This window comes from Notothenia rossii (assembly GCF_949606895.1).
Source record: "Notothenia rossii genome assembly, chromosome: 6".
Lineage (NCBI taxonomy): Eukaryota > Metazoa > Chordata > Actinopteri > Perciformes > Nototheniidae > Notothenia > Notothenia rossii.
Genome location: NC_136909.1, coordinates 65712623 through 65736774, shown reverse-complemented (window position 1 = coordinate 65736774; position 24152 = coordinate 65712623). Strand labels below are relative to the sequence as shown.

Genomic DNA, 24152 nt, shown 5'->3' with positions numbered 1-24152 from the left:
TTCTGAACAGTTCTGATGAATTATTTCATCCTGTACGGGGCTGACTGCGGGGCATACACGTGTGGGTGCTTCCTCTGGCCTGGATGAGTGTGTTCGTGCTGTTGCAGGGTCGACACCTGTTCTCCTGCCCCGCAACACATGACCCCCGAGTGTGCTGCTGACATTAAACTGTGCATAGGAATACATTTCACAGAGGCCTACTGCACAGGCTTATATCTGTATCTGTTTTCTTGCGTTTATAGAATATAAAAGCCGCTGAAATTATTATTTAGGCTCTACCCTTTTAAGCAATGTCATCTGTTTCTGAGGAGTTGAATGGATGAATGTATGTACAGTACATTGTATTTGTCAAACTGCAAACAGAAAGACAACGTTCTTTATATTTTTTTGATTTAGTATTTTATATGAAAGTATATTTAAGTCTGATCGTTATTTAGATATGTAATGTCTTAAAGTGTTGGCTGGGCAATTGTATACAGTGCACAATTCTAAAACTATCTTAGATAGTTTTAGGGTGTTGATTTGAAATGTTCTGAGGCCTCATGGACCCCACCCTGTAAAGACATGTCAGGCATGTCCAACAGGGAGGTGTCCACGAGGCATTTGATCAGATACCTGAACGATAATGCAATACGATTCATCGTGAAGGAGCAGGGGTTCTATCAGAGTTCCCTCGCCCTTGAGAGAGAGCTGTTGGAACCAAGCTCAACTCAGCTGCTTCTCTGTGATCGCCTATCAGTTACTCTCCAGAGCTCAATGCCATCTGTGAGGGTGTGAACGTAGATGTCATGTCTTCACCATGACAGTCAATGACATAGCTGGTCAAAGCTGTTGCAGCACCTGATCTCAAGCTCTTTTTTAGCCTCACTGTTTTACATGAATATCTCTGATTCAATCACTTGAGGAGACTACATTTTCCCCACGAAAAGGGCAATCATGTGTGTAGTAGACCTGACCATAGTCTCATCCCCCATCACTTTATGACAAGGACAATAACATATCTTGAATCTTGACTCGTCCAGCTAGGCTAATATTTTGCACAGCTTTGGCGGTCAGATATGGTAAACCATAGAAGAAGGGACCTTGTGTTATCTGCAGAGTAGAGAGCTGTGCACATAGTATGATTGACATGCAAAAGGGGAACACCTCCTGCACAAACAAACCCGTGCTAATTGGATGCTTGGATTCAGAATTAATGGGATTTTGTTTAGTTTTATTGATAAGGTTTTGAATCTGGCGAGAAACCCCACCAAATATTATCAATAGGACCTTTAGATATCACTGTTGCTTCTCTGGACAATCGTAAATAAAGCTCATTGAACAGTGAATTATGGATGTTGCCGTTATTCCTTGGCATTAGTTTCAGTTTTTTGAGGTTACAAGGTAGAAATCAAGGCCTTAAGGGAGTAACCGGCCTGACATGTTGCCCCAGCTTAGCAGGCCTTTTAAGCTCTGCTCGTCACGCCGCAGTCGCACATCTGCACCTATATATCAATGCCGTGCACAAAAACATTCCTGAGAGCCAAGCAGAGGTGATTTGTGTGCCTTTCTCCTTCTTTTTTTATTAAAATTCACCTGTGATCTAACTGTTCACTCGGCTAAAAGCTATACCTTTTAAATCAGTCATCCGTCCAGAGCTCAGACCTGCACCACATTAAGACCGGCACTGACATCACAACTGTTTCCCCTCTCCGCCTCATGCCTCTTTCATATATTTTCTCTTGTCCTCAACAGATGGACAATCTTGCAGCCAGAGATTTTTTAAAGTGTTTAATAAATGTAATACAACCTATCTAGTGTTGAAGAAAGGGATCTAAACCAGAACCATGTGCATGGGATGGATGGAGGCCCAGCCGTTAGGGGCCACAGCTAATATGGTTCAACATGTGGACCCCGCCATGCATGCAGGTTCACTTACATGTCGGACAGTTTATGACCCTCAGCGTTATTCCCTCAGAAAGTGTACCAGGTTACTTTAATTTATAGCGTGATGTTTTGTTTTTATACGACCAATGTATTCTCCATAGAGGAGGGTAATAAAAAGATTCAAGTGATGTTGGAACGCCGTGTCTTTCATGTCTTATCTCACAAAGCACCAGTACAGTGGTATTGTGTTCCTATACGGGGTAATATATGAAAGTGTTTGACTTATTGTCAAATTAAGGAAGCGTTTCATGACCCCGCTGGTGTATAAACATTCCTCTGGTCGTTATTTTATTCAGTTCAAGCCGAAAAGGCTAACCATAACCGATCATAAAATGTGCCTGAATGTGAGTAGTGGATCAGAGATGGGACTGGATAACTCGGAAACACACAGAGCTGTTTGAGCATACTCCATTTATAGACTGGAAAGGCTAATCAGATCTTGCCTTCACTTGTAAACAAACTCTTGTCACAATCTTCAAATGTGTCCCTATAAGCCATTAATCACTCGAGAACAAGAGCCAAAATGTTCAAAATGCTGTCTGGCCATTTTTTGTTGTTGTTATAAACTCATGCAGTGCTACCAAACTTTGTGCAAACCTACGATAAAAATTTTTTTTTATAGCTGGTTGAATTGACCTTTTAGTAGAATTTGAGTCATCTTACATCTTGTTTCATCAAATTGCCAACTTTAAATCCTTCTATAAAATATGATGGGCTACATTTTCAGGAAATGTGTATACAGGACTGTCTCAGAAAATTAGAATATTGTGATAAAGTTCTTTATTTTCTGTAATGCAATTAAAAAAACAAAAATGTCATACATTCTGGATTAATTACAAATCAACTGAAATATTGCAAGCCTTTTATTATTTTAATATTGCTGATTATGGCATACAGCTTAACAAAACTCAAATATCCTATCTCTAAATATTAGAATATCATGAAAAAGTATACTAGTAGGGTGTTCAACGAATCACTTGAATCGTCTAATTAACTCGAAACACCTGCAAGGGTTTCCTGAGCCTTGAAAAACACTCAGCTTGGTTCAGTAAACTAAATCACAAGTATGGGGAAGACTGCTGATCTGACTGCTGTCCAGAGGACCCTCATTGACACCCTCCATCAGGAGGGTAAGACACAAAAAGAAATTTCTCAAAGAGCAAGCTGTTCACAGAGTGCAGTTTCAAAGCACATCCACAAAAAGTCTGTTGGAAGGGGGAAATGTGGCAGGAAACGCTGCACAACCAAGAGAGATGACCGCAGCCTTAACAGCATTGTGAAGAAGAGTCGCTTCCAGAATTTGGGGGAGCTTCAAAGACAGTGGACTGAAGCTGGAGTCCAGGTATCAAAAGTCACTGTTCACAGACGTGTCCGGGAAATGGGCTACAATAGCCGTATTCCCATGGTCAAGCCACTTCTGAACTCAAGACAACGGAAGAGGCGTCTGACTTGGGCTAAGGAAAAGAAGCACTGGACAGTTGCACAGTGGTCCAAAGTCCTCTTTTCAGACGAAAGCAAGTTTTGTATTTCATTTGGAAGTCAAGGCGCCAGAGTCTGGAGAAAGGCTGGAGAGGAGCAAAATCCAAGTTGCTTGAAATCCAGTGTGAAGTTCCCACAGTCAGCGATGGTTTGGGGAGCCATGTCAGCTGCTGGTGTTGGTCCACTGTGTTTCATCAAGCCCAGAGTAAATGCAGCTGTGTACCAAGAGATTTTAGAGCACTACATGCTTCCGTCTGCTGAAAAGCTCTATGGAGATGAGGAATTCATTTTCCAGCATGATCTGGCACCTGCCCACAGTGCCAAAACCACCAGTAACTGGTGTACTGACCATGGCATTACTGTCCTCGATTGGCCTGCAAATTCCCCTGACCTGAACCCCATAGAGAATATGTGGGGTATTGTGAAGAAGAAGCTGAAAGACACCAGACCCAACAATGCTAATGAGCTAAAGGCCACTATTGAAGCATCCTGGGCATCCATAACACCTCAGCAATGCCACAGGCTGATTGCCTCCATGCCACACCGCATTGATGCAGTAATCCGTGCAAAAGGATTCCCAACCAAGTACTGAGTGCATTAATGGACATTTTCAAATGTTTGATTGTGTTTTGCTGTTATAAATCTTTTTTTTTTACTTGGTCTGAGGAACTATTCTAATTTTTTGAGATAGGATTTTTGAGTTTTCTTAAGCTGTATGCCATAATCAGCAATATTAAAATAATAAAAGGCTTGCAATATTTCAGTTGATTTGTAATGAATCCAGAATGTATGACATTTTTGTTTTTTTAATTGCATTACAGAAAATAAAGAACTTTATCACAATATTCTAATTTTCTGAGACAGTCCTGTATAATGAGGCACAAGACATCTACAATAATGTAATTTGGTAAATTGGAGCAAAACCATCGTAGGATATAAAAGAGGAAAACTGGATGGTAAGAATGGTTTTATTGCCATGTATTTAGTTGTTCATATATAATAACTATTTATTTTGTTTAAATAATAGAAGTATCTTCTGGTTAAAATGTAATTCCTTTAATAAGGGCTACTATGTAAAAAGCCCTTTTTAAAGTGTGATACCTAAATCCTAAATGTTGTCACATCCTTTATACAGTTACAAAGTGACATTGTACTCATTATTCACACAATGTTTACACCTAACGGTTAATTCAAAACATGAGGCCGATATCCTCAAATGTATTAAATGTTATCTGACTCACATTTTTGTACAGCCTAATATTTCACTAAGCCTTAGCATTTCATTCAGAGATGTACTCTAGATAAGTGCAATAATCTCAGTTTGATGGATGGCCCAGCCGGAGCCTCAGGCCAGTGGTGTGTATATACTGCACTGGTTGTGGCAGAACGATAAAACCAACACAGGCAGGTGTGTTTGGTTAAGATGCACTTGTCAAGAGGGGTGACAAGCATGTCTGTGTTCATTCAAGTGAACCCCTTATCTGCACCTCCATGTCCCACTCATGAGACAAAAGCACTTCCCATGTTTGTATGATTTACCTCTCAAGTAAAGTGCACCCCCCGAGCACAGGCAGACTCACACGCACATACATAACCATATATTACAGGGGAGAGTGTTAGCTAAAATTATTTACAGCATATAGCCTCTCATTACTGCTTACCTGTGCAGGAAAGCCACAACTCAACACCGACAGCTGGATGCATCAATTGTTCTTCCTTATTAGTATTTTTATTAATTAAAAATGTTTTGCACAGAATTTAACTTTATAAGAAATGTTTTTTAGTCTTAATTGTAGAACCTTTGTAACCGCAGTTATTAGTGCGACCACCTTTTATTTGTGATACGTTGCTTGAACTTCCACCGGGATGATGAGGAAGTGACGTCAGACTAGGAAGTAAAGCTCGCCGCTGGCCGACAGAAGTGAATATCAACAGCAGCAGCAGCAGCAGCAGCAGCAGCAACAACAACAACTAACTTTAGTGGGCCAATTTCCTACGGGACGATTACCTGAATGTATTTGTGAACGCTGTCTCTGCTGAGCTGAGGTGCTGAATGTCCTTCAAGTGTCGGTACAACATGACACCGAGGTAAGCAGCTGTGTGTGTGATGCTCTGTGTGCCTGAAGCTAGCTAGCTGCATCTATCTAACGCTCTTCTGCAGAGTGTAACAACTATAACAAAGCTCCATTTTAACCATATCATTTAGTATTGCAATTTAGTGTTTACATTTGCTTCAATATTTAACTATATATTGGAAATGAGTTAAATACTAGCTCCGTTCGTGGACGAATCTCTGGAAAGATGCTCGGTTAAAGGTACATCCAGGACTAATAGGTTTCACGTGGCTCTTGTCAGTTCAGTAATATACAGCTGAGTTGTCCTGCAACGTCAGATTTATGAATGAAACACACTTTCAAGTTGAAGAACAGACCCTTTAGAGATGAGTCACCTTAAGATAAAACCTAGAGTTGCTCATGGGTAGTGTGACAAAATCACTTTGACACCACTCGTAATAATCATTTGACATAACTGAATACATGTTCCTATTTTCAACCCTGTAACCAGGTACAATGAATGTGTAGGTACTATATGAAACGACCATGGCACTGAGTCAGTGACAATGTACCAGCACCCAAATGTGTCACTGCATGAGATCACCAGTTTCCTGAAACTCCAGCTCGGGGAGATCTGTTTATAGCAGGTGTACAACATCATATAGCATACATGTACCTCTGTTTCAGTCTTGATTTTCTGTGTGTTTGCTTTAAAATCACATGTTAGTGCAAGTGACTGCTATCAAAGCTGGAGGAAATATTATCTGGCTTAATATCAATGTAGCCTCTCCACCCACATGAGTCATGTAATGGTTCTGGGAAAGAAACTGAATACTGTTCTGTTTCCTTTTGTGCTTTTTCAGATGACTCACAAGTGGCTTGGACATCTGTGATTTGACAGAAGATGAGGCTTGCTCAATTTATCAGACTTGCTCAAAATGATTGCTTCTGTAGGCTCTTAACCGACACTGACATGGACAACAAACTATAGTGAAACATGTTTGTTGCATTTGGCACATCACATCCACAAAAAAACACTAACTGCATACATTATAATTAATTAGTTTTGAATGGCTTTCAGTTGATAACCATGTCACTGGCCGAGCAGTCTCAAAAGTGGTTTCCAACCCATGTCCAAGCCACTGTTCTTCAATCAACCAGTTTACAGGCCAAGGGCAAAAATGGCACCAACGATGCCTACACTATCATTCAGCTGGGCAAGGAAAAGTACTCGACATCGGTGGCAGAGAAGACGCTTAACCCCGTCTGGAGAGAGGAAGCCTCCTTTGAGTTACCGGGGTTACTTTTGGAGGGGAACCCAGAAGTATATGAACTCTGCTTTATCGTGATGCACCGCTCTTTGGTTGGGATGGACAAGTTCCTGGGTCAAAGGTCCATCAGCCTCAATGAAATCTTCGATAACAAGGAACGGAAGAAAACGGAGTAAGTATCATAAACTGTTTAAAGAACTAACCTCAAGGCATATTGTTTCACAACAAGCCGTACATTTGAACATGCTTAGATTACTTTTTTCCGTGGATTTCACGCTAAATAGTTTCAGGTAGTGCATATACACCCATTGAAATGTGCAAATCATCAGTCTAAAATAAGATGACTTATTATGTGTGTTACAAAAAGGGTAGATGAAAAAACTAGGAATTAAATAAGATGGCTAGAGTCACAAAAAATGCATCCTTAAGTGCTTTTATTAGCCGCAAAAATGCTGAAAGAACACAAAGTAACAAGGATCTACAGTCCAAAATAGAAAGATAAACAGACCTCAATATATATATATATATATATATATATATATGTATGTATATGTATATGTATATGTGTGTGTGTACAGGTCGAAGAAATATAACTGGTAGTTCTGCAAAATTCTCACCATATAGTTTTATTGTGTTTTTATTTAGAGCAACAGGTTTTGGCAAAATGTCTCCTTGATTTGACATCTGTTATCATGTCATTTCAAATCTAGTAACTGACAATAGTACACCCACTGCTACATATAGCCATAGAGATATTCGCAAAGAGAATATTATTTTTTTATTATTTTATAGTACTTATGTGAAGAAAGGAATACTTGATCCAGATACAAACTAGATTACCAAGCGTATGAGATTCTTCATTAGTTTGTACAGTAATCAAATGTTGTGGTATTTGGATGCCACTACATTTAGTTTTCATTCAATCTTACATTTTATATAGTACTTTTCATATGTAATAATTTAAGCCCATTTGCATGTCATAAGCATTTATGTTCTTTGTAACTCCAGCTCATACTCACGGATTGTCGTGCTGCTGGTGATAGAGGGGGATTTTGAGAGGAAGTGGAAAGTATTCGCAGAAGTTTTCCAGTCATAAGTGGATTACAAAATAGACAAAAATAGCATTTATTTGCCACATTTCCACATGTGTTTTACCATATTAAGCTACACAAAATACAAATGATTTGTGCGTTATAGTCTGTGCTCGGTTCTAAATTAAGTTCATGACCTAACTCCTGTTCACCACATGATTTAAATACAATTGAATTTAATATTCTCTTTTATTCCCTTGTTTTAGACGATTACATTTTATTAGACAGGCGTGTTTTAATTTGAAAAAGCAAATAGATCTTTTTATGTTGACAGTAGGTAAACAGACACCAGAGTGTTCCTTCTAATCTATCTAACACAATTGTTTCAGATGAAGTAGAACATTAGTGCTCCGTTCATCGAGGTTTTCCATCTTGTTGACCCTTTATTTTTTGAGGCATAGCAAAGAGCTGGCTCCTATGATGGGCTCATATTGTTGGGAGGTTATTTTAAGCTCAACAATCACTGACATGATGGTGAGTAGCAGTTGGCCTAATGAAACAAGTGGAGCTGGCTAAACATGTCTTGTAAGTCACTCCTATACAAACAATTGTTTAAAAAGGTGTGAATAGAAAATAGCCCTTCCTTTTCTAAATAACATGATTTTGAATCTAGTCCTGTTCTGTGTAGGGCTCAAACATTTTCCTTCTGTTTTTTGTTTTTTTCTGGGTGCTTTCATTTAGCCAAACAAGAATACATGTCAGGTTAGGTGTAGATCATATGTATTGGTGGCTGATACTGGGTGTATATGGAGTGAGTCAGCCTATTCATTAACTGGTAACTTGTCTAGGCTGTTCACCCTCCCTATGCATATTGCATGCTTGGTTAAGGTTTGTCCCCTGGTTACACTACTGCATGAAATGCTTCAGCGGATCCCACCTAATATTATAGCTCGTCAAGGCAGTGTTACATAAGGATATAATTGTGGGTGTTGACCTACAAGTCCAACACATGCACACATTTTAGCCTCACATTAAGCAAACAGGAACAGAATAACCAAATTGGATCTGGTGTTAATTAGCTCACCGCACATTTCAACACAAAAAAGACATTAGCACACTTCCTCTCTGCCCATCAGTCAGGAGAATCACAATATGTTATAATCAGCGTGGATGGCTGTTATTTGTTTAAAGTGCCTGAGCCGATGCACCTCCAGGCCGTGCACTTTTTCAGCAGAGGTTCTGTAATGGATACACTCATATTGCTTGTTGGCCCAATCCCACACTGCACTGCAGGCATACTTGACAATGATGCCTCAATGTTATATCCACTCTCCACAGTGGGCCTGTGTTCACCGTGGCCCATCCGCAATGTTTTTGAACCCACATATAGGGGAGGAAAGGCCGTCTTGATATCTGAGTAGGCAGCCCATAATTATCGCACACCTGTGTTTGTTGATTGTGAGGAGTTTCCCAGCGGTCCAGGCCCGAGTGGGAGGATTGTGGTTCCAAGCACAGGGAGGTTTATCTTGGCCTTGAGACACACGTGAGGTGCAGCCCCGGCCCCACGGCAGCCGTATGCTGTGGCTGCTGATCAGACTGAGAGCGGCGCGCAGCCTGGGAATCAGACCCAGCGAGGCCCTTTCATGAGCGGCTCCCCGAGCCACGAGCTAGACGGATTCAGAATAGCGTTGAACAGCTGCAGCTTTTAGAAAGCCAATACCAACACCTTTTTTGGATGAACGGATACATGTTATTTCATGCTGGAATTCAAGGGATCATACAAATCTCCATTCACAATCTGGCCTAATCCACAAAGAAATATCAATAATTGTATGAAAAAAATAAATAAAATTGCTTACATTTAGGTAAAATGTCAATTAAATTCAAGTTCTTTTCACAAAACAATATTAAAAAAATTAGAACAATTTATTATATTGATCAAACGGCACCATGATGGATGAGTGCAAATGTATACAGCATATTAATGTGACCACAGTTTAGAAAACACCTTCATCATCTCCCAGATGAACACATCAAATAGAACACAATGACTGGTAGAGGTTTTCCTACTGCAGTTTCTTAAAGGACATTGTCACAAGGCCTATAACACAGAGGATACGTCTCATTAACATGTATGAACTGTTGGCTGGACCTGCACCGGGGCTTTGCAATTTCCCAATTGCTTGTCGTTGCATTTCTGAACAAAGGCCAGATTTGTGCAAATGCCACTTTATTTCGCTAAGAATGAATGCATAAATCCCATTACTTCCAGCTGAAGAAGCGGAGAGGTTAAACAAATAGGAGCCCAAAAAGCAGCCTGAAATGGTCTATATTATTCAGCAGCAGCAGCAGGCTATTTCCTATGTTCAGTTTGCAGGGAATAATGTTTATCCTCTGAATGATAAATTGTATTCCTGTGTGTGTCAGAAAAAGTTCAAACGATTTAAGCCCATGCTTTTGTGTGTCGCTGTTGGATTAGTCTGCTCAAATTAGCCTTTTCAGTGATGTCCACAAAGAAGTAGGTAGAGCACATTAGTGAGAATGTGGGCTATTTTTTCCTTTTGTCGCATTGTTTGATAGACTTTTACCACATTCTGACTTTGTATACCTGTCATACTGAATTATGTTGAATAACATGTAATCAACTGAGAAGATTTTCTTACAAATCCTGCTCTTTTTATATAAATTGTCTCATTGAATTTGCTCAGCCTAAGCGTCCTCCTCTTTCATTTTTTAGCTGGTATCCCTTGGAGTCTAAGCCGGGGAAGAAGAGGAAAGAACGAGGTCGCATCCAAGTGAGCATCCAGTTCATGAGGAACAACATGACTGCCAGCATGTTCGACCTCTCCATGAAGGAGAAGCCCCGCTCGCCTTTTTCCAAACTTAAAGACAAAATGAAAGGTCGCAAACACGATAGCGGCTTCAGTGACACGTCCTCTGCCATCCTGCCTCGCTCTGCTGCCAGCGACGCAGAGCCAAACCGCCAGTCCCTCGCCCCAGACCCACAGCCCCAGCCTGAAGCTAAGGTCAAGAGGCCGCTGCTCTCTGGGGCCCACAAACTCTCTGCAGCCCATTCCATGTCCGATCTCATTGGGACTCACTTCCGACCCAAACCGGATTCCATGAACTCCATAGAAGAAAGTGGTGAGGAACAAAACTCTTATTTCTTTCGAGATTCCTTGTTTATAAGGCAGTTGAATTATATCTTGTATAAATCATTTTTAGCGGTTGGCAAATGCGTGCAGGAGTTACTGTTTTTTAAAATAACAGTCATCCCATTTATTAACCGAGTCACTGATGATCAGAGAGTCTACCTTGTATCTCAAACATTCCTGCTATATCTGTAGAATAAAATGCATCATTCTAGAGCACTAAAATGGAACTATTTCACATTGCTATTACTTAAGAAAAACGTTGGCTGTCAACCTGTTCTTAATGAAGTGTCTTCTTCTTGTGTGACTGACTTATTGTCAATATGCTTTTGCAATTTGTAATGGCCATCAGTAGAGGTCAATATAAGTCACAGCTATGGAGAAAGAAAGATATTTACACAACAAGTTATACAATCTTCACTAGCCTAGTTATTGAGGTCAATCCTATCAATCTGTGACCTTAATTGGCCTCTGTTTCTAACCAGTATAATTGGCCTCCCATTTGCCCCCTCTCTCCCTGAGTTGCAGAAGCTGTAAATCAATGTGAAGAATACTCCCAATTTCAACAACATAAAGAAAGAGATCAAACAGAATGGGCTACAAAATGATAATGCACAACTACCCAAAACAATACAATAATTATAGAAAATGTACTAATGTCCTGCATTGTGTAAGGAAAAAAGGATGGGTAAGGACTGACTGAAATTAAAAAGATTATCACAACAAATATTTATCTGGTGATGTATTTTTAGGTCAGCTATTGATATGCAATCATGCTATTTGCTAATTTAGGATGCATGATGGTTTGTGCCGATGCACTTCAATTCTTACTATTGTCAGGGGAAGCTGAAAGGTGTCGGGCAACAATCAGAATTGGCTGATATTAATGACCCAAAACATAACTGTTAATCTCTAAATCTCCAAATTAGGGTAAAGGATCAAAAAGAAGGCAATACTGAATCCACCTGCTCCGTCAGGAAAGTCCGATCTCCACTGCACAGCAATCTGAGGCAGTTACATTACAATGACTTCTGGCCATGTGATCATCTCAAGTTCTAAATATACCTATTAAAAGAACAAATGTGGCCTTTTTGTGATTAGTGATATGCATTGATACATTGTTCAGATAAGTGCATCTTGAAGTATGCAGTTGATGTACTCCCTTTGGTTTGTCTTGCAGGCGGCCCTCACAGGCGTTCCCAGAGCGAGGTGCCAGGCTACCAGGACGGGGAGGCACACAGTGACCCTTTCACTGATATCAGTGACACCCTGCCACAGAAGTATGCCACGCTCCCACGCAACCGCAATCCATTTGAGGGGGAGCAGGGGCAGCTGTGGGAGCGGCCGGAGCGGAAGGAGAAAAAGGAGAAGGTCAGCCTACTGGAACGCGTGACTGGAAAGAAGGAAGGCCGCAAGACCAACTATGGGGGGCGATCGGGCAGCTCTGGAGACCTGTGCTCCCCGAACCCCTTCAGTGGAGACACTAACCCCTTCATCTCCAACTACAAAACCAGGTATACTGTCTTTGTTTGCTCTGTATGATTCTATCCTAATTAAAACACCAACCAACTCTCATTTAGCGCACCAGGCTTTACTCGTCTCACAGAATGTCTTCTGTTTCTTTATTAGGGTACTGACTGGGGTATTCTTCCTGTTCCTGATAAACAGTCATTCATTTCACCGATAAATCACCAAGTTTATAAAACAACAGTTTATAAAGTACATCTATTACTCTGCATCAATACAGACATTTAGATACATGTCCATTAAGACATGATGATGGGGAAAGGTACAAATATCTTTGAATAATGTTTTTTCAATACAAAGGAACATATTCTGTTTCTCTTTTATATTCACAAAACAATAATAATGACTAACCCCCACACACTTCAAAGCCAATCTGTATATCTAAACTCAACCCTTAAAAACACTTCCAGTTCTCAAATACATCAGCTATTTGTGGACACATATAATCCAGAAGATGCTACAAAAATGCCTTCAAGTTATTATTTATCCGTCTTGGGTTTAAAATGCTTCCTCCTAAGGCAGCACCTTCGGCAAATGTCTCTCTTTTGGTTAACCAAAGCTATAATTAATGCTCATGTATATTTTTGTAGCCTCACATCAAAAAAAAATTATGAGGCAAGCGTCCCATGGTTTCTTTATATCCAAGTGACTAATAGTGACCACACTTGTTTCAGTATTTTGTAAGAAGGCTGTAGACAGCCACTGGAGAATGGACTGCAGTCATATCCTTCCACTCAAAGTGCACTGTCAACACAGGTCAACTCAAAGTTTTTGTTTTGGCCCCTGACGGGCTCAGTCTGACAGTATGGAAGGGCCCTATGGAAAATCAAACGTTTTTCTTTACTCTTCACCAGAGGCCTGTACCTTGAAGCCAGTTCAACATGTTATCTGGCTTTACTAACCCTAACAAAAGCAGTATGTCAACCTAGTGTTCCTCAGTCTGGTTATGAGCGTGTTCACATAAAAGGGGCGTGGTTTGCAGCATATGGCCTATCACAAACGTGCTAACAGAAAATCCTACTTTGTATACAGGCCACAGCTCTGGTGGGGTGCCGCTGCTGTCAGAGCATGTGTGTGTTTGGGTTCATAAAACATAGTTAACAGTCATCTCAAATATTTTCTATATCATGGCTGATTATATTGCTGATTTTGACAACATGTTTATTATGCAGGTGTTCACACTTGTTTGGATACAATAACAACAGTAACAATAGATCCCCTCCAAATTGTTGTAACACACATTCTGAGCCTATCGGTGGCAAATACAAGCAGTTAATGGAAGCACATTGAAAGTGTGAAGCGCTCAAAATCAAAAACAAAATGTTTAAGTCTTGTCTGACATTAGATCATAAGAGCATATACTGCATGTTTTTTTTTATCATGTTCAATCAATCCTCTCACAATCTCCAAACGTGCCCTTGCTACCCTGTGGAACACCCAGTACTGAACCACAGGATATTGGTTACAACATTCCCTTAAAGTTTGGAATACCTTGTTGATTGAAATCTCCCCATCTGATGAAACCCCCCTACTCTCTCTCTCTTTCATTCTGTTGTCAAGTATTGTTGTTCAAACCTCTCCACCGAGCCCCGTTGCCTCTACTCCCCATGTTGCATAAAGAGTTGGTGGGCACTGTGTCTGAGTTCTGGTTTATCAGAGCTGAAGGTGTCATTAGTGGCTCTTTAGAGGGCCTGGGCTTGATAACGGAGCCCTCTGAGCTATAGTAATGAGATCCTCTGCAGAGATAGACCACCCAATTAACCACTTATCTCTTTGGGCACTGGTCCATCATTTTTACTGCTGCCTTTGTCGTACAGTAGCTCAGTGGTCCTTCTGTAATGCAGTGCAGGAATACCAAAAGGCTGTTTTCAAGTATATTATTGATAGGTGAACTTCTGTAGCAAATACATCACATATTTTAATTCCTCATAGGCTACGACGGTCACTTTAATGTGTTTATGTGAATTGTCTTTGATTGCTTTGCAGTGATAAAAAGTCAAATGAAGACATCACATTTGGCCATAAGAAGAAAGACATATACGGCAAGAAAAAGGTAAGAAAGACATGATTTGTCGTGATATTGTTTTTTGTCATATTTGATTAGACAAAGCAGATGGCCACATTGATCTCTGAGTCCTCTAAAGAATCAGACTGTGCCATTCAACTAATTAGCAGCTGCACACATCGGTCATCATGTCTGATCTGATCGTAATTTGAAGTGGTGTGAGATTTCCCTCTGTGAGGTCGGTCATAGTGCTGGGTTATTCCGTAATTGGAGTCAGGAAAAAGCATAAAGATGTCATTTGTTCTTCTGTTTTTAATGATTGTTACATTTTTTGTACATGGCGTTTTGCCCTTTTTGTAGTTTGTATCTCCAATTTGAAATAGAAAAGTCAAATTTGCCAGCTATTACACAGCAAATAGTATTAATGAAGGAGCAGTGGCTGAAGTGACGCTTAAATGAGAAGGAGAATGCTGATAATAGCTTTCCTCACCTTTCTTTGTGGGTGTTGAGGGCTGTCGGTATCCACACATGTGCCCCTGTGCATGCCGCAGTGCCTCACAGAAATGGCAGCTCCCATTTCCTCCGCTTCAAGGCCCTAATTAACCACACACAGGGGGAGTGGGGGGGGTGCAAGCAGTGAGAGATTTCAAAGGACTGAGCTTTTAGATTCTCAAAGCTGAGCTCATTAGAAACTGTAATGACACAACTGGAGAATGCCAAGTGTGCGCCTTATCTTCTCCTTACTACTGATCGCAGGGAAACGGTCATCATCACTTTGCCAATTCGTGGTCCTTTCCAGGCCTTTGTCACCAGCCACTGAAGCTCCTGATTATTATGCCGTGTGTGTGTGAGAGAGAGCTATGCACGTACACATGCTTGTATGCGACACAACATATTGCTGTCACTTCTCGTATTCCCTCTCAAAGTGCAGTATCTTTCGGTGAAACACCTTTTTTGTATTGTGTGTGTTCCAGGAATAGGTTACAGAGATCTGTTCTTAAAACCTTTCTTACATCGGACATTTAATCTCGGTGGCAAATATTTCATTTTGGTCCGTGTCTCCCCACAGTAGCCTCCATGCTGTTAGAAGCGATAAGATACCTGGTAAGCAGTCCCGCTCCAGGTCTTTCTGCATTGTCTTTCCCCGGCTAGTGGAGGCTTGAATGGTGCATGGGAGTGGAAGCTGATAAGTGTGGTATTTTAAACAAGGGTGAAGGCTTTGCTGCTCTATCTGTTCGGGGGAGGATGCCCAGCACCGAAGCGATAAAGTGGTCCCTCATTAAAAACGATTACAGTTCCTCTCGTACCCGCGCAATACGATCTGCACATACCGTACCACACGGCTCCGTCCAAGCAGGTTGTCCTCAAAGAGCAACGTTGGGCTTGGGTTGCATCCTTATTTTGGTCTTTATCAGCCTGACCTTTAATTGCAGAAATATGCAGCCTGGCAGTTCCCCCGTCAAAACAAAGATTCTGTGTTTTTGGGAAACCTGGGAAAAGTTCTTAAAGGCATTTTAGAGTTGTTGCATCTTAAGTCAGAGAGGTCATGCTTTGAAATGTGTTAAACTAAGGCTGTACAGGTACAGTGGGGCAAAAAAGTATTTAGTCAGCCACCAAAAGTTCTCCCACTTAAAAAGATGAGAGAGGTCTGTAATTTTCATCCTAGGTATACCTCAACTATGAGAGACAGAATGGGGGGAAAGAATCCAGGAAATCACATTGTCTGATTTTTAATGAATTCATTGGTAAATTCCTCGGTAAAATAAGTATTTGGTCACCTACAAACAAACAAGATTTCTGGCTCTCACAGACCTGTAACTTCTTCTTTAAGAGCCTCCTCTGTCCTCCACTTGTTAACTGTATTAATGGCACCTGTTTGAACTCGTTATCAGTATAAAAGACACCTGTCCACAACCTCAAACAGTCACACTCCAAACTCCACTATGGCCAAGACCAAAGAGCTGTCAAAGGACACCAGAAACAAAATTGTAGACCTGCACCAGGCTGGGAAGACTGAATCTGCAATAGGTAAGCAGCTTGGTGTGAAGAAATCAACTGTGGGAGCAATTATTAGAAGATGGAAGACATACAAGACCACTGATAATCTCCCTCGATCTGGGGCTCCACGCAAGATCTCACCCCGTGGGGTCAAAATGATCACAAGAACGGTGAGCAAAAATCCCAGAACCACACAGGGGCACCTAGTCAATGACCTGCAGAGAGCTGGGACCAAAGTAACAAAGGCTACCATCAGTAACACACTACGCCGCCAGGGACTCAAATCCTGCAGTGCCAGACGTGTCCCCCTGCTTAAGCCAGTACATGTCCAGGCCCGTCTGAAGTTTGCTAGAGAGCATTTAGATGATCCAGAAGAGGATTGGGAGAATGTCATATGGTCAGATGAAACCAAAATAGAACTTTTTGGTAAAAACTCAACTAGACGTGTTTTGGAGGAGAAAGAATGCTGAGTTGCATCCAAAGAACACCATACCTACTGTGAAACATGGGGGTGGAAACATCATGCTTTGGGGCTGTTTTTCTGCAAAGGGACCAGGACGACTGATCCGTGTAAAGGAAAGAATGAATGGTGCCATGTATCGTGAGATTTTGAGTGACAACCTCCTTCCATCAGCAAGGGCATTGAAGATGAAACGTGGCTGGGTCTTTCAGCATGACAATGATCCCAAACACACCACCCGGGCACTTTTGTTATTGACCAAATACTTAGTTTCCACCATAATTTGCAAATAAATTCTTTAAAAATCAGACAATGTGATTTTATGGATTTTTTTTTTTCTCATTTTGTCTCTCATAGTTGAGGTTTACCTAGGATGAAAATTACAGGCCTCTCATCTTTTTAAGTGGGAGAACTTTCTCAATTGGTGGCTGACTAAATACTTTTTTGCCCCACTGTATATGTATTGATACTATATAATCATTTTGATATGAGAGTAGATATTATCTTTGATTTTGAAAATTGTAAGTGTCATTTACTGGTTTTTAAAGAGGCCGTATTGTGCTTTTTTTGGGGGGGGGGGGGGTTTCCCTTTCCTGTATTATACAGTTGCAAGAAAAAGTATGTGAACCCTTTGGAATTACCTGGATTTCTGCATAAGTTGGTCATAAAATGGAGGAAGCCACTGCTGTCCAGAAAAAACATTGCTGCACGTTTGAAGTTTGCAAAAGAGCACCTGGATGTTCAACAGCACTACCGGCAAAAATATTCTGTGGACAGATGAAACCAAAGTTGAGTTGTTTGCAAGGAACACACAACGCTATGTGTGGAGAAAAAAAGGCACAGCACACCAACATCAAAACCTCATCCCAACTGTGAAGTATGGTGGAGGGAGCATCATGGTTTGGGGCTGCTTTGCTGCCTCAGGGCCTGGACAGATTGCCATCATCGAGGGAAAAATGAATTCTCAAGTTTATCAAGACGTTTTGCTGGAGAACTTAAGGCCATCTGTCCACCAATTGAAGCTCAACAGAAGATGGGTGATGCAACAGGACAATGACCCAAAGCACAGAAGTAAATCAACAACAGAATGGCTTCAACAGAAGAAAATAGTCCTTCTGGAGTGGCCCAGTCAGAGTCCTGACCTCAACCCAATTGAGATGCTGTGGCATGACCTCAAGAGAGCGATTCACACCAGACCTCCCAAGAATATTGCTGAACTGAAACAGTTTTGTAAAGAGGAATGGTCCAAAATTCCTCCTGACCGTTGTGCAGGTCTGATATGCAACTACAGAAAACGTTTGGTTGAGGTTATTGCTGCCAAAGGAGGATCAACCAGTTATTAAATCCAAGGGTTCACATACTTTTTCCACCCTGCACTGTGAATGTTTACATGGTGTGTTCAATAAAAACATTTAATTGTTTGTGGGGTTTTAGCTTAAGCAGACTGTGTTTGTCTATTTTTGTGACTGAGATGAAGATCAGAACACATTTTATGACCAATTTATGCAGAAATCCAGGTAGTTCCAAAGGGTTCACATACTTTTTCTTGCAACTGTATGTATAGGTTTGTGTGCATGTAAATGGTCCTCAAAGGCTAAAATCCCAAAGTTGGTCATTTCTCTCCCACACACTCCCCACACAATTATTGATCTTGAGGTATTTGGTCAGAAATACTGTCATATTTGATTTTTCATATTGCCCAGCCCTAGTTAAAACTAAAGAAGAACCACTTTCTCTAGCTAAATGCTTTAGTGTCAAAGTGAAGTCCCATTAGAGCTGTTAAACATGTCTTTATTCTCATTGCAAACACTGTTACACAGTATTGGATCATAGCATCTGCCATTATTGACATGTGAGCGCTAAATCTCAGCACTCTCTTCTTAACAACTGTGTTAGCCTTTATTAGCAGCAGAGAACAAGAGAAAAACACATGACAATCTATGTCACGTTAGGCCAACACGTCTAATTAGTCTATTTTCTCCTTCGCATTGTGATCAGCTTATCAGATGCTGACATTTCATAGAAGATCATTCAGGTTGCTTTTACAAAAGATCCATGTCAAGTATGGTGATTATGGAGCCTCAAACTAACTCCTTTTTTCTTACTTCCAGGAGGTGAAACAGGAAAGCCTGGCCGCCTACAGCAACCTGTCCTTCGAGGAAGTTGTGCGGGAACTCATCAAGCAGAAAGAGGTGGTGAAAAAGAAAGATGCCCACATCAGAGAGCTGGAGAACTACATCGACAACCTGCTCGTGCGCGTGATGGAGGAGACACCCAGCATTCTACGGACACCCTACGAGCCCAAAAAGAAGGCGGGTAAAATTGGTAAAAAGAAATGAAAGTTAAACAGTTGCTAATGAAGGAGGAACTCATGTGGTCAAATAAGTGAGAACAAATGGTATTCATCAGAGCCAAATTGCTCAATGGTTTATGTCCTTGCCTAAAGAACATTTTATTCAATGGGTGTAGGTTTTTTTTTTTTTTCGGTGTATTGTTAGGTACAGGATGAGAGAAATTCAATGATTGATTCAAGTCCAATCAAATCAGTTTCTTTTGACAATATGGTATGCACTTCCCCACATGTTGCACATACAGCTGCCGTCATTGGCTCAAAAGCTCTTAAGGTGCAAATGCAGCCAAATCCAAGTTTACCAGATGGTGTATTTGAAGTTATGTTTCCTGTTTGCTGAAACACGGTCAAGTGGGTCGAGAAGATGAAGCTGTAGTTGCGTTGTTTACACTGGAGTCTCAAACTACGATACACATTCAGAGGAGGAAGCATCAGCTTTGTTTTAGAGCCTCCTCTGTTCTACAGATATGTATTCTTAGAAAGACTGGAGGAGAGTTACTGTAAGAAGTTGCTGGAAAGTATCTGGAAATCTGGTTTCGAATGAACAAACATACAGTTACTGTCTTTCTATTCTTTTTTTATTATTATTTGTGATGACTATCAATTAAGTTTATTAGTGTCTCAGTCATTTGCTGGAGGTGATCATTTTACTGACTTTAAGTGCAATAATAATAATTTGCTTTACATTCTGCTGGTAATGTTGTTGTTTACATTAGAATCTAAGCTTTGAGTCAAACTCATGTCTTTTAATATTGTTTGATTCACTGGAAAAAGTCATGTTGTTACAGCCTCTACTGATCAACCATCTCCTTCTATTACAATTTTGAGAAGATTGAATTATGGTACCAAGATGCACATGTGGACTTATGCTGAACAATCTTTATTTATAAATGTGTTATAGCTCAGTTACATATGAACAAAGAATTTGTAAAATGGTAAAAATGCTACTGTTCCCCCTCCCTCATCACCCTTTCTAATGTTTAACACTCAACAGATGGTAAAAGTCCCAAAAGATATTATCATTCATAAGTGTCATACTGATACAGTTTTATATGTATTTACATCGGCTTTAATATGTGTTTACCTAGTCACAGATGAATGATGTACTGTGCCTCAGTATGTCAGTTTTTCTGTTATAAACACAAATTCTAAAATGAATATACAGTAATATGAACGTGTTTCACCACTTCACGGTAATAATTATGACCAGTGCATAACTGTTCGAGGTAAACAGCCAATGAGTGTCATTCAGGTTGCAGACAGCTGGTGTCAGAAGCAAAATGTCCTCATTTCACAGTTTGATGTCATCTCATATGTCGCTTCAATCTTTGATGCTAATGTCACAACAACATATGTTGTTTCCATGTTTAACTCTGAGAATGTATCAGTTTTTACCGAGCAAATGCTGAGTGAAATAAGGGGCAGCGTTAAAGGGTGTAACACGTTTTACCACAATATGGTTTAACGTTGATTCTCCACCAATAATGCAATATTTGTTTCTATTGATCAATGCCAGGTGATGTAATATGCCCTTGTAACAAAACTACATTTACAAAAGATAGCTAAAAAAAATGACTTGACATTTATGTAAAAACCATCTTTAAATGTGTAGGAGGGCGGTGTGATTTACATGGAAATTCGTCCAAAAAGAAACCTGCCTTTTAGGGATTTCAAAATAAAAGCATATCTGTATGAATGTTTTTTACTTGCACCAGAGATATTGCATTGTTGGTCACTGAATCGATGGATATTGTTGTTTCGTTACACCCCTAGCTGCTTTTGGAGCGCACTCCTGGTACTAAAATGAACAAAATGACTACTTAAAGGTGAATCATTTGTATCTCCTTTACCTGTGTTCGAGCTAGATGTTCAACAATAGTTGAATAACTTCCTGATGTTTAGGTTTACATTCAAGTTTTGTATTCCTTTTTAGATGAGAAGCATCTTCATGTACAGTGTTAAACACGTATTATATTACAGTAGTTGATTTATCGATCTTATTTTTCCGGTGACTTTGTTCTTATGCTGGTATTTCCTTCTGGTGTTTCTATCTATTTTGTAATTACTTTTCAGTCTTATACAATTGTTGACCTTTACACTGTATGATACCAAATCACAGTTGAGTGCTACACTGTATCTATGGAATGTCAAAACACACTTTTTCATGAACTACTTGAAAAACAGTTTGTCATGTACTCATTATTTCTGCTGCTGAGTTACTTCATGTGAAGGTATGCGATCTCTTCGTGGACTTGTCTTGTTACTGAATGTATCCTGCTCGATTTTGAAATACGTGATTTTGAAATGTATAATGATATACAAAACACTTACAAGGCCATAGAACCTTGCTTGCCTTTAAGGTATTTGGTGTATCCAAAGAGATAATTTCACAAGCTAACCCCCTCCCTCCTTCCTTCTATTACTCTGACGTAACTCAGACATCTTCATTATGGACAAGAAGTGATTGTTTTGTGCGATGATGTGACACAGATGTTGGGTAAATTCCTTCGTTTTGGAGGAAGGTTATTTGATCTGCATATATTTTGCCAAACATGTTTGAATCACTTCACGAAATGATGAGTATTATGTGATAGTAATTAAGAAAATATGTGGATAAGAATCTGTTTCACATTACGGAGAAGCTTCTCACTGATTGCCTTCCTACGTGTGCTGAAGTGTGAACTCGTGTTACAGGCTTTTATTGTTTAAACTGCTTTAACTACTCTGTATTGCTAGTTGTAAATGGACCTTCGAAGAAGTCTCAATACTTCCATTGTACATACTGTATAGTCACTTTGTAATATCTCCTCACTTTGACTTTTTGCGCATTTCACTGTGCTGTAAAATGTTTGCAAATGTGCTTACTTAGGTCTGAAATTCAGTCGAATTCATGTTAAGCCAAATAAAAATTCAAAGGTAGGAAAGAAAAGTAATTACCACCTATATGAGCAAAACTGATACTGGCAAAGTAGTTGGGATATTCCAGCTTCTATAGACACGTTCTGTTGCTTCTGTATTTAGTGTATGACATATGGTGCATTATAGTGTAAAGCAGAGAATAAAACAGGTGATTTACACTCAGGTCAACTATTTGCCCCAAAGCGCTGCTGCTTTGCTCAAACGATAAGGTCGTAATAAATAAATGTTGAACACATTCGGACCCCGAGGTTATTTAGTTCAAATGAAAAATGAGGGGTTGCTTAGTTCTAATTAATTTTGCCTGTCATATTCTCTTTCAGCTTGATTGCTACATTTGCTTTATATGCTTTAATATAATTTGGTGCTTTGGAAGATGTCAGAATAAATCGCTAATCTAAATGAAAAGCATTTTCAAATCATTTTTCTAGCACAACATTGTAAAGGGGTGCATTGCAAAAAACAAAAAAAACACAACCACCCCTGCATCATTATTGCACTTCTTCCTCTGCTCTTTTGCATAATATTTGTCATCCAATCAATGCCAATGTTCCAATGTGCAAAGCGTGGAGGCAACATGTCCTATACAATTTGGCCTGTGTTATAATTCTAATTAATATAGAGTATTTTGCAAATGCATAAAAGTATGTTTGGTTAGTGTTGTCCACCCCATTCAAAGAAAACAAACAGTGCAAACATATGGGGATTTTTTTCCACGTTGACGAAGCATGCATTGAACCTTTTGATGAAGATGGCATAAAGCTCAAGTCGGATCTCACAATCCTCCTCTGGCAGCTTTTTAAGTCTTCTACTGATAATATGATGCTGCTTGCCATAGGCCACATACAGCTGCCAGACACTAAGACTTAAGCTCCCGCTAAATCCCCTGACGGTGCTTGTAATGTGGCACACAGTTTTTGAAGGAAATGATGACTGTGTTTATAAAAGATCTCGCCAGTTAGCATTGAGTTTACACAATTGTATGGAGGCTGGTGCACGAGGTGCCAACACAAATAAACAGAATGTCAGTTGAGTTTAGTGCCCCAACATGGTGGAGACCTTATATAACATTTTGATACCTGCGTGTTTCTCAAGGTAGTCGATGTGAACTCAGTCACAAGCCTTGTAATGTAAAAAAAAAAATGGAAGTAAATGGCTGATTCTTGTCATTTCTGCATGTCAATCAAATGTTTTGATTATGTAAAACGTTATAATTTTGCCAAATATGTTGTTTTTTCCATTGATTCCTTAAGATTGGGATCATTTTCCTCAACTTGTCACACTACCTTATTGTCATGTAATTAACTCTGAATGAAAAAAAGTGCTTTCATCAGAAAAAATTACATGATTTCTTTATTTGTTTTCACATAATAGCCTATATGCAAGACTTTCATACGTGGATGTGTGGGTACAAGAATGTATGGCTTTTTTTGTATTATTGTAGTTCTGGAAAAGCGTTGGGGTTTAGAAAATGTATGTAATATAATAACAGTATGATGCTGTTAATGATGACTATATAAAGTGCCAACGCAAGCACTAATTCAGAAGAATTTGGTGATGCATTTCTTAAGTTCATCCATGTACTACAGTTTTGACTTGTTCCTTTTAGATATCATCACCATCATTATCATTCAAATCCAATGTCATTTTCAATAAACTCACTGTAAATGAAATGTGCTTCTGTATAGTTTTTTAAGGCAAACATTTCTATAAAAAAATCAAATGTAATTGTGGGTTAAGTCAATCAATCAATGTTTATTTATATAGCCCAATATCACAAATGTTACATTTGTTTCAGTGGACTTCACAGAATATCATTATGATAATATGACACCCTCTGTCTTTACTTGACATCTGAATTTCAACAACATTCTAATTATGTTCTCTGCATCTTACATTTTGCAGCATATGTGGTTTATCAAACTGCACTGTAAATTGGGTTGAAAATCATCCATAAAGTGGGTTGCTATTTATCTGTTCCTG

General features: G+C 39.8%; 1 protein-coding gene and 1 long non-coding RNA gene across 3 annotated transcripts in view; one reads left to right on the top strand and one right to left on the bottom strand.

Moving 5' to 3' along the window:
* The window catches only part of LOC307043833, a 69844-nt gene extending 64619 nt beyond the window's left edge, over window positions 1-5225 (bottom strand). For both annotated transcript variants that reach the window (XR_013809457.1, XR_013809458.1), the window contains exon 1: window positions 5067-5225. This is a non-coding gene — a long non-coding RNA (uncharacterized lncRNA). The remainder of the gene's footprint in view (window positions 1-5066) is intronic.
* An 81-nt stretch (window positions 5226-5306) lies between these two features.
* Window positions 5307-23842, top strand: rab11fip2 (RAB11 family interacting protein 2 (class I)). Its single transcript, XM_079688685.1, has 6 exons — window positions 5307-5493; window positions 6323-6902; window positions 10499-10905; window positions 12094-12427; window positions 14427-14493; window positions 19015-23842. Exons 2-6 carry the CDS (start codon window positions 6550-6552, stop codon window positions 19240-19242), a joined length of 1389 nt encoding a protein of 462 aa, XP_079544811.1. The 5' UTR covers window positions 5307-5493; window positions 6323-6549; the 3' UTR covers window positions 19243-23842.
* The last annotated feature ends 310 nt before the right edge of the window (window positions 23843-24152 follow it).

What these genes read in the sequence shown, in the direction of transcription:
- rab11fip2 (XM_079688685.1), top strand. Translation starts at nt 6,550, where the DNA reads ATGTCACTGGCCGAGCAGTCTCAAAAGTGGTTTCCAACCCATGTCCAA. An exon ending in GAACTCCATAGAAGAAAGTG is followed by an intron (nt 10,906 to 12,093) that starts GTGAGGAACAAA and finishes TTTGTCTTGCAG; the next exon opens with GCGGCCCTCACAGGCGTTCC. An exon ending in ATCTCCAACTACAAAACCAG is followed by an intron (nt 12,428 to 14,426) that starts GTATACTGTCTT and finishes ATTGCTTTGCAG; the next exon opens with TGATAAAAAGTCAAATGAAG.